Source organism: Nerophis lumbriciformis, linkage group LG17 (assembly GCF_033978685.3).
Source record: "Nerophis lumbriciformis linkage group LG17, RoL_Nlum_v2.1, whole genome shotgun sequence".
Lineage (NCBI taxonomy): Eukaryota > Metazoa > Chordata > Actinopteri > Syngnathiformes > Syngnathidae > Nerophis > Nerophis lumbriciformis.
The window spans coordinates 34,658,682-34,670,000 of NC_084564.2; the positions used below are offsets into that span (position 1 = coordinate 34,658,682).

The following is an 11,319-nucleotide window of genomic DNA, read 5'->3' on the forward strand; positions in this document are numbered from 1 at the left end:
TTGATATAATAACTGATGTGTCTTTGTGTTTTTGTTTTTTTACTTGAAAACATGTAAACTAAAATGTATTGGTACGTTATGTTATTTTGTTTTATCTTGTTTAGTTTACTTTTTAAAATTTACTTAGACCAGGGGTGTCAAACATACGACCCGCGGGCTCGTTTTAGGCCCGCTAACAGGTTTTTTTCCAGCCCTCGTGATGAGTTTGCCAAGTATATATTTTTTTTTTAACGAAATAAACTGCTGTTATAAATGTGTCCACTGGATGTCACAATAGCGATTCTGTTAGGCATGCAAACGGTTTATACCGGGGCCAAGCAAGAGGTACACAGTAAAGGGTGACTGTGGCTCCTCCTCCTCAACCCACATGAAACTTAAAACCTGCCGTTTTATGTATTCTGCTTCGAACATATCGTCATTTGGCACCCTCGTTGCCCAAAAAATGTCTCTGTCAAACACAAGACAAGTGAACTAAACCCTTTTGAATAATTTTTACCTCGGTTTCTTACGGTTTGTTGAGTTAGCACTGGATTGATACGTGGACATGACAAAGGAGGTATTTGATACCTAGAAGAGTTTACATGTTGTTTTTTGTTCAATCCCAAAAAGACTGTGATTTAAAGTTTAATCTTGGCTTTGTAGATACACAGACCAAGTCTAAGCTCATTGTTTTTTTGAAGCTGCACCAATTTCCTCAGAATTTTCAACAAACTTGAAGTGTTTTGTCCAGAGGATTATTTGTGATTTGTATGTTTTCGTAATGTGCTTGTTCTATTTTTGGCCAGAGTAGAACAAAGAAAACAACCTGGTGTTGTCTTTATTTTTAAGTTATCATGCCATGATTTTACCATTACGGCCCACTTGGGAATAGATTTTCCTCCATGCGGCCCTTGAGCTAAAATGAGTTTGACACCCCTGACTTAGACTCCCTATTTACGTTTGTGACAGCTGAGATAGGCTCCAGCACCCCCCGCGACCCCAAAAGGGACAAGGGGTAGAAAAATGGATGGATGAATGTATATTAATCGTGTTCGGATGATTTTTTTTTTTTTTTTTTGCCATATCACTCTGCCCTAGAATCTTCTCGGAATAATCACAAAAAAGGAAGCAATAATAATAAAAAATAATAAAGCTACTAAAAAAAAGCTAATTTTTCCACATTTTTATTTACACATAGTACCGGTATCGATAATGAATATCGATATTAGTATCAGTATTGATGAAATAGTATACATCCATACCATTCCCAAGTACCGGGAATTGGTACCGTCCATCCATCTATCCATCCATCCATCCATCAATCTTCTTCCGCTTATCTGAAGTCGGGTCGCGGGGGCAGCAGCCTAAGCAGAGAAGCCCAGACTTCTCTCTCCCCAGCTACTCCGTCAAGCTCTTCCCGGGGGATCCCGAGGCATTCCCAGGCCAGCTGGGAGACATAGTCTCTCCACCATGTCCTGGTTGGTTTGGTACCGTAACGCTTCAAATATGAAAGGTGCCCGTCTCTACCAGAGACACTTTCCAACCTCTTACAGAAAGTCTTCCAAGAACAGAACACAAGATGAGAGAAACCTTTTAGTTGTGAGAGAAGCACCCAACTCAAGCAGCACAAGGCCACACAGAAAAACAGTCACCCGAACTGGAGCCCATCCTCAACTGTTGAGTTTTGGGCCGCCCTTTCAGACATCCTTGAATGAGCGAAAAAAAAAAAAGTTTCCTTATTAAGGAGTTTGTGCAATCGTGTTTGCAAAAGAATGTGGTAGTATACTCAACCATTTTTTAAGCACTAAAACTATACTGTAGTACACTTCACTTCACAACCAAGGCAGACATCCAGTGCTATTGGCATGATATTAAACATTTTATCATTTCATCTTTATAAAAGGAATTAGGAAAGGAACACCACGGTGGAACAGGGGTTAGTGCGTGTTCCTCACAATACGAATGTCCTGGGTTCGATCCCCGGGCTCGGGATCTTTCTGTGTGGAGTTTGCATGTTCTCTCTGTGACTGCGTGGGTTCCCTCGGTATTCCGGCTTCCTCCCACCTCCAAAGACATGCACTTGGGGATAGGTTGATTGACAACACTAAATTGGCCCTAGTGTGTGAATGTGAGTGTGACTGTTGTCTGTCTATCTGTGTTGGCCCTGTGATGAGATGGCGACTTGTCCAGAGTGTACACCGCCTTCTGCCCGAGTGCAGCTGGGATAGGCTCCAGCTCCCCCCGCGACACCGAGAGGGAAAAGGGGTAGAAAACGGATGGATGGATGGATGGAATTAGGAATGTAACCCCCAAATCATGTGTATTTTCTACTGATTACACAACATTTATTTGCATATAAAAGCATACGAAATCTGGCGACTTGTCCGGGGTGTACCCCGCCTTCCGAATGCAGCGGAGATAGGCCCCAGCACCCCCCGCGACCCTAAAAGGGACAAGCGGTAGAAAATGAATGGATGGAGCATACGAAATGCCTAAATAAAGACAAACCAAGGTATTTTTCGGACCATAAGGCGCACTTAAAATCCTTTCATTATCTCAAAACTCTACAGTGCGCCTAATCTACGGAATGATTTTGGTTGTGCTTACCGACCTCGAAGCTATTTTATTTGGTACATGGTGAAATGATTAGTGTGACCAGTAGATGGCAGTCACACATAAGAGATACGTGTAGACTGCAATATGACTCAAGTAAACAACACCAAATTTGTATATGTTCCAAAGAAAATATAGAACATTTCACATGGCGCTCAAAAATCTATCAAAATGTTTTAGTACGACTTTGGTAAGCTATGAAGCCACATTACTTGATGGATTGTACTGTGCTTCAACATACGAGTATTATTATGGTGTGTGTATAAGGTAAGACATATCATCTGGCGTTTTGTTTCGCAGTATTATGCAAAAGAAACTTTTCTTACCTTCTAGTACCTGCTGATCTGTATATGGGATATACATAAGTCCTGAAAATTTGCGCGCTTCCCCCTTTGTAGTCCGTGCCGATACCGTAGTCGATAAGCTTCTTCTTTTCCTCTATCTTCTTGTTATGGGACATTCATCCTCCGCTGTTGCCATTTCTAATATAAAGTAGTGTAAAGTTCTTACTTATATCTGTCAGTAAACTCGTCATGAAAGCACTAAAACATACCGGTATAGTGAGTTTACATTATTCACCCAAGGAACTTTAGTTATTAGAGAGTTCCGGTCAGACGGTTTTTCACGGGACACATATTCTGGCCTTGTTGCTGCACGAGTGAGCCACAGATGAGGAGATGATGCTCTGTTGTTGATTGAAGTAAAGTATGAATGTCATTAAAACAGTTAGCTCCATCTTTTGACACTTCTTCCAATCCCGTCCTTGCACGCTACACCGCTACAACAAAGATGACGTGGAGAAGACGCTGTCGAAGGTGAGCCACGTAAATAAGACCGCCCACAAAACGGCGCATCCTGAAGCGACTGTCAGAAAGCGGCTTGAAGATGATCTGTAAAACATCTTGCAACATTTTGACCAAAGAACCACCATTACATGTTATGTAGACAACAAGGAAGTGTTTTACATTTAGAAAAAAAAGAATAATATGACCCCTTTAAAGCGCCCTATGATCCGGTGCGCCTTTTCTATGATAATAAACCTGACTAGACCCGCTCATCGGCAGTGCGCCTTATAATCCGGTGCGCCCTATGGTCCGGAAAATACGGTAATGCAATTCAATGGGGTAACTTAAAGATGTTTGGAGAGATCTCTGCATGGAAGCATCTAAACATATTAGTCGAACTTATCAAAACACTCACGGTGATCACTATATACCGTAATCAATTGTAACAGGAAATCCAGGCCCTGGAGTAGGACTGGGCGATATGGCCTTTTTTTAATATCTCGATATTTTTAGGCCATGTCACGATACACGATATATATCTCGATATTTTGCCTTAGCTTTGAATGAACACTTGATGCATATAATCACACCAGTATGATGATTCTGTGTGTCTACATTAAAACATTATTGTTCATACTGCATTAATATATGCTCATTTTTTTTAACTTTCATGCAGACAGGGAAATCACAACTAAGTCAATTTACCAAAAGTGTATTTATTAAACAGTTATTAAGCAGTGGCACAAACATTCATGTCATTTCCAAACAGAAAGTGCAAGATTGTAAGAGACATTTTAAAACAAGCTATAAGTACACTTTTGTGCATGATGTCACTAAGATGACATATCAAAACAACACTAAATTAAAGTGTACTTTTTGTACAGAACGCCACTACAATAGTTAAAAACAAATAAAGTGCACTTTTGTGCATGATTTCACACAAGATATTTCAATAACTGTCAAATAAAAATGAGCTGCATAATAGGTTCCTGCGGACGTTATCTCCTTCTGTTGTTGACTTTTTTTTTTCCATACGGTGTTGATCTGGAAATAGTTGCTTCTGCATTTTGTTGGTGTGGCAGAGCGGAGATGTTGACATGCAGCGTTTCAAGCACCTCTCATTCTCTAGCGGGTGACTTTTCAAATGATGCTACATTAGCAGTGCTGCTACTTTTTGTAGCAACGCTTTTGCCGCATAAATGTTGAACATATTCCCGCTTGAAGCCAAACCACCGCCGGACGATGGATCCCGTGCTATTTTTCTTGGGAATTAATTATTCGTCCATTTGTTACCAGATTCGCACCTTCTCTCTCTCGTATTACCACCCACACCTCACCATTAGCATCACAGCTAACGTTACCATGTCGCTACCTCTCTGCTCCGCGGGAGCGTGTGACGTTGCACGCGTTACGTGTGTAAGAAGGTGCGCTTGGTTTACGTCTCTGTGAGAAGGCGAGACAAGAAAGAGTGGGAAACGCATGCAGTGTAATGCCCGCAGCTAAAAGCAACTGCGTGAGAATGTATACTCGAATATCACGATATAGTCATTTTCTATATCGCACAGAGACAAACCCGCGATATATCGAGTATATCGATATATCGCCCAGCCCTACCCTGGAGTATTGCAATTAGATTGACTTTTATGCCTGACAAAGTCAAGCGGGTACCTTAGAGAACGGCTCTCATAGTTGCCTCCTACTCCTGAATAGTAGACGTGAAGCTATAAAAACTCAGACCCCCATTGGAAGAGGCTGGCTGTGCCAAAAGAGGAATCAGCTGAGATGACAACAGTAGCATTGGTCTTTTTGGCACCGCTCACTTGGATGGCGTCAGCTGGCCCATGGCCCATGCTGGCTCCCCGTTCTCAGCTGGGTCACCATGTCTACAGCCAGGGCTCTAACTTGGCACTTTACAATGACAGGTGAGTAAAATAATGTCCTTTCTCTGTTCAACACATCTTTTTGACGATTCAGCAATTAACCAACTTGATTGACAGCGGCCTAAGCCTACTCTAAAGCACACTGGAATCATAAACACTGTTTTGTCTTTTACTTCTAAATGTAATTTCTGCTGATGTTAAAAATGCACAGTTTAAAACCATATCATGATGATGATGATTGAATTAAACATTATCAACCTGGTGTGGTCTTACAACTAAATGAAGGGTTTTGTTTCTTCCTACCTGCTTAGCGTTCCACAGATGAGACACAGGATTCTCTCAGAAGAAGATTCCAATTTACAGAACATACGTCTTGATGGGCAACTGAGGGACCGAGTTCAAGAAGATGAACCTAAAATGAAGCAAAATTGTCTCAGATTGATTATGTTTGAGCGCAGAGGTCATATCATGATGATACAGGTGAGTTGTAAATAAACAGGAAAAAGTGGTCCTCATTTAAATAATGCACTGACGACTTGTCTGCATATATTTTCCTCTGTGTAGGTTCATGCTGATCATCGCAACACACATACAAATTGCGGCAGTTTTTTGCGTTTTGTTGCTTCTCTCGTTGGAGAAGCTTCTCAAAATGCGGACTACAACCCAGAGCTCAAAATTGAACAACGTTTAACTAACGGACCTCTCCAGATACCACATGTCCTGCCTGAGGTCGAAGTGGTGTCTTTAGAAGAGCCAGAGAGGGTTTACATCGGGATCTGCTGTGAGCAGGTTTTGCCTCCAGTTTTCTAAGTTCTTAAAATAGCGTGTCCTACATTTTACTTTCTGTTCTATTGAAATGGATGTTAAAAAAACATGAATCAATGACACTATTATGTTTTCTACACACATGATAAAATGCAGTTTATCTCCTAATGTAACCTTTCAAATTTGATATGTGTGTTAATCAATGATATACAGTCGTGGTCAAAAGTTTACATACACTTGTAAAAAACAATGTTATGGCTGTCTTGAGTTTCCATTAATTTCTACAACTCTTATTTTTTTGTGATAGAGTGATTGGAACACATACTTGTTTGTCACACAAAACATTCATGAAGTTTGGTTCTTTTATGAATTTATTATGGGTCTACTGAAAATGTGAGCAAATCTGCTGGGTCAAAAGTATACATACAGCAATGTTAATATTTGCTTACATGTCCCTTGGCAAGTTTCACTGCAATAAGGCGCTTTTGGTAGCCACCCACGAGCTTCTGTCAAGCTTCTGGTTGAATTTTTGACCACTCCTCTTGACAAAATTGGTGCAGTTCAGCTAAATGTTTTGGTTTTCTGACATGGACTTGTTTTTCAGCATTGTCCACACGTTTAAGTCAGGACTTTGGTAAGGCCATTCTAAAACCTTAATTTTAGCCTGATTTAGCCATTTCTTTACCACTTTTGACGTGTGTTTGGGGTCATTGTCCTGTTGGAACACTCAACTGCGCCCAAGACCCAACCTCTGGGCTGATGATTTTAGGTTGTCCTGAAGAATTTGGAGGTAATCCTCCTTTTTCATTGTCCCATTTACACTCCGTAGCAGCAAAACAGGCCCAGAGCATAATACTACCACCACCATGCTTGACGGTAGGTATGGTGTTCCTGGTATTAAAGACCTCACCTTTTCTCCTCCAAACATATTGCTGGGTATTGTGGCCGAACAGCTAAATTTTTGTTTCATCTGACATCACATGGACAAAGATAAGACCTTCTGGAGAAAAGTTCTGTGGTCAAAGTCCTGACTTAAACGTGTGGACAATGCTGAAGAAACAAGTCAATTTCATAAAACAAAAAAATGTAGCTGAACTGCACTAATTTTGTCAAGAGGAGTGGTCAAAAATTCAAGCAGAAGCTTGTGGAGGGCTACCAAAAGCGCCTTATTGCAGTGAAACTTGCCAAGGGACATGTAACCAAATATTAACATTGCTGTATGTTAACTTTTGACCCAGCAGATTTGGTCACATTTTCAGTAGACCCATAATAAATTCATAAGAGAACCAAACTTCATGAATGTTTTTTTTGTGACAAACAAGTATGTGCTCCAATCACTCGATCACAAAAAAACAAGAGTTGTAGAAATTATTGGAAACTCAAGACAGCCATGACATTATGTTCTTCACAAGTGTATGTGAAGTTTTGACCACGACTGTACATAAAATGTTAATTAAAAAGTACCAAAACATATATGGCAGAAAAGACAAACAGGCACCAAGCAAACTGAAGTATTATTTTATCGTATGCAGAAACGGTCTGTGGCCTTTGCAACATACTCTCCAAAAGGGGCCTTTCTTCGAAGATCAGGTAAACACAAACCACTAAATGTTCCCCGAAATGTATCACATGCGTATTTTTTTTCTCCCTTTTACAGACATCCTCAGATTCACCTTAGCCAGACTGGATGGTTGTCTTCCTGCTGTCACCAGCAGATGGGTCAGGGGAGTTTTTTTGGCCCCGGTCTTACTGGCGGGAGTCCACATTGCCAGGATGAAAATGTCACTTCACAGAGTGACATTTCTTTCCATCAAGCTGTGCTGGTTTTGGCTGCCGGATGCCATGCGTGCATCCTCAGGACGGTCCTGGATAACCTTTGCCATCTGCCTCAAGTATTCTCTGGGCAAAACTACATTTCTGTTCATTTTCTGTAGGGCCGCTTATTGTGCCATGAAGTGGTTGGAATTCACTGAGCAGCAAAGTGGAGCACTCGCTGTCACTGTGATCATTCTCTGGTTGACTCTTTGCCTTCCTTTTCCAAAAAAGGGTGGCAAACACTGGTTTGAAGATTTGTATCCTGAGAGGGGTATTTGGTCGACTTTGAAATCCTGGTCTGTGATCAACCACATGGTACTTGTTTTTCATTTGTACAACGTGTTTACATCACTTCCCACGTTTCTATTCTGTATCTTCACTCAAACGACAACTGTAAGCATCCGAATACATGTGCAGTTGGTAGTCTGTGCGCACAACTCAAGGGTACCAACAAACGTTATCCTAGTTATTAAGATAAAGAAATAATTGCATTCCTAAAAATATGTTAAATCATTTTCCTTCCAAGAACGTACACACTGTAAACCCGAATGCTCAAAATAATTAATTAGAATAAGTAGTGTAAACTTTGTACTTACTTAAAAATGTTGAGTGTGAGTAACATTTTCCTTCTTTTTAAGTTTAATAAACTTGTTATTTTTAATTAATATTAACTTGTTTGCAGAATATGTAACTGCTACTTAAAATAATTAACTCACAGTTACTTAAAACTCAGTGGATTAAACATAATTTTGTCTTATTTTGAAAGAACAAATCATTAAATCGAATCAAGAATAAATTAAGAATGAATCAATCGCATTATAGATTTGTATTGTTATTAAACTCTGCGTGTGCATGTATATATAAATTATTACATGCACACGCGCACACACACACACACACGCACACACACACACACACACAGAGGAAGTGCTATTTTGTAGCATTTACATGCACTTCCTCTTCAGGCAGCACACGCGAGGAGGAACATTTTTGAGTTGGCTTAATTGGTAAGTTTAATTTAATTATAATTTAAAAGTACATTTAACATAAACTCCAAATATTTACGATCTGATATACTCAAATATTTCAGTTTATGAACTCAAAAAATATGATTGCCTCACTTTTTGTTGCGTTCTGCTTACTTATTCGGACTACTGCAGTGGTCAGCTTTTGATTATCAAGTGATTACAATATACTGTATCATGTACATTAGCATTTCAGTAATGTAAAAATAGTCCATTGTAGTGTGTTCAAAGTTTGAATAAAGAAACCCAATAAACCAGCTATAGATGGTGCTTTCTAAATATGTTAATCTGTTATTAAGAATGAAACAATAAAAGGATAATTGTTTATTATCAATACATGCAATGACAAAACCTGTGGAACAGGGGTGTCAAACGTACGGCCCGCCAACAGGTTTTATCCGGCCCGCGGGATGAGTTTGCCAAGTATAAAAATGAATCTGAAATTTTTGAATGAAAGAAACTGCTGTTCTAAATGTGTCCACTGGATGTCGCAATAGCAATTTTTTGTATCTTTGTAGAGGATGCTAAATATGTACAAAATAAACCACATGATGTTAGTACATCAGTTGTGGAAAATGATCAAACTACATAAATAACATACTGTAATTTGATTTTGATTTTTTTTTTATCTTGATGGATTGAAAATTAACACCAATGAGTTGACTGATGAACATTATCACATAATTTATTCAGAAAATATAAATAACGACAAATACAGTATATGTACTATTAACCGCAACAGGTAATTATAAAAAAAACTAAATAAAACAACATTATGATTTGTACAATTTCAGAATGTGCTTGATCTATTTTTAAACAAAGAAAACAATCTGAAGTTGTCTTTATTTTTAAGTTATCGTGCCGTGATTTTACCAGTCCGGCCCACCCGGGAGTAGATTTTTCTCCATGTGGCCCCCGATCTAAAATGAGTTTGACACCCCTTCTGCAGAGTATAATCAATCCAGTCAATTACTTGGTGATTTTGATTCTTAAAATCATCAATACATGTACAAACCCCGTTTCCATATGAGTTGGGAAATTGTGTTAGATGTAAATATAAACTGAATACAATGATTTGCAAATCATTTTCAACCAGTATTCAGTTGAATATGCTACAAAGACAACACATTTGATGTTCAAAATGATAAACATTTTTTTTTTTTGCAAATAATCATTAACTTTAGAATTAGATGCCAACAACACGTGACAAAGAAGTTGGGAAAGGTGGCAATAAATACTGATAAAGTTGAGGAATGCTCATCAAACACTTATTTGGAACATCCCACAGGTGTGCAGGCTAATTGGGAACAGGTGGGTGCCATGATTGGGTATAAAAACAGCTTCCCAAAAAATGCTCAGTCTTTCACAAGAAAGGATGGGGCGAGGTACACCCCTTTGTCCACAACTGCGTGAGCAAATACTCAAACAGTTTAAGAACAACGTTTCTCAAAGTGCAATTGCAAGAAATTTAGGGATTTCAACATCTACGGTCCATAATATCGTCAAAAGGTTCAGAGAATCTGGAGAAATCACTCCACGTAAGCGGCATGGCCAGAAACCAACATTGAATGACCGTGACCTTCGATCCCTCAGACGGCACTGTATCAAAAACCGACATCAATCTCTAAAGGATATCACTACATGGGCTCAGGAACACTTCAGAAAACCACTGTCACTAAATACAGTCCGTCGCTACATCTGTAAGTGCAAGTTAAAGTTCTACTATGCAAAGCGAAAGCCATTTATCAACAACATCCAGAAACGCCGCCGGCTTCTCTGAGCCCGGGATCATCTAAGATGGAATAATGCAAAGTGTAAAAAGTGTTCTGTGGTCTGACGAGTCCACATTTCAAATTGTTTTTGGAAATATTCGACATCGTGTCATCCGGACCAAAGGGGAAGCGAACCATCCAGACTGTTATCGACGCAAAGTTCAAAAGCCAGCATCTGTGATGGTATGGGGGTGCATTAGTGCCCAAGGCATGGGTAACTTACACATCTGTGAAGGCACCATTAATGCTGAAAGGTACATACAGGTTTTGGAACAACATATGCTGCCATCTAAGCGCCGTCTTTTTCATGGACGCCCCTGCTTATTTCAGCAAGACAATGCCAAGCCACATTTAGCACGTGTTACAACAGCGTGGCTTTGTAAAAAAAGAGTGCGGGTACTTTCCTGCTACGCCTGCAGTCCAGACCTGTCTCCCATCGGAAATGTGTGGCGCAGTATGAAGCGTAAAATACGACAACGGAGACCCCGGACTGTTGAACGACTGAAGCTCTACATAAAACAAGAATAGGAAAGAATTACACTTTCAAAGCTTCAACAATTACTTTCCTCAGTTCCCAAACGTTTATTGAGTGTTGTTAGAAGAAAAGGTGATGTAACACAGTGGTGAACATCCGCTTTCCCAACTACTTTGGCATGTTTTGCAGCCATGAAATTTTAAGTTAATT

The 11,319-nt window shown here is 39.7% G+C and overlaps 1 protein-coding gene across 3 annotated transcripts in view; it reads right to left on the bottom strand.

The window, feature by feature from the left end:
- Positions 1-11,319, bottom strand: part of LOC133614829 (extracellular calcium-sensing receptor-like) — a 145,118-nt gene that overhangs the window by 92,152 nt on the left and 41,647 nt on the right. For all 3 annotated transcript variants that reach the window (XM_061973122.1, XM_061973124.1, XM_061973123.1), the window contains one exon: positions 5,561-5,669. In XM_061973122.1, the coding sequence (XP_061829106.1) occupies positions 5,561-5,625 (65 nt within the window). In that variant the 5' untranslated portion in view covers positions 5,626-5,669. The remainder of the gene's footprint in view (positions 1-5,560; positions 5,670-11,319) is intronic.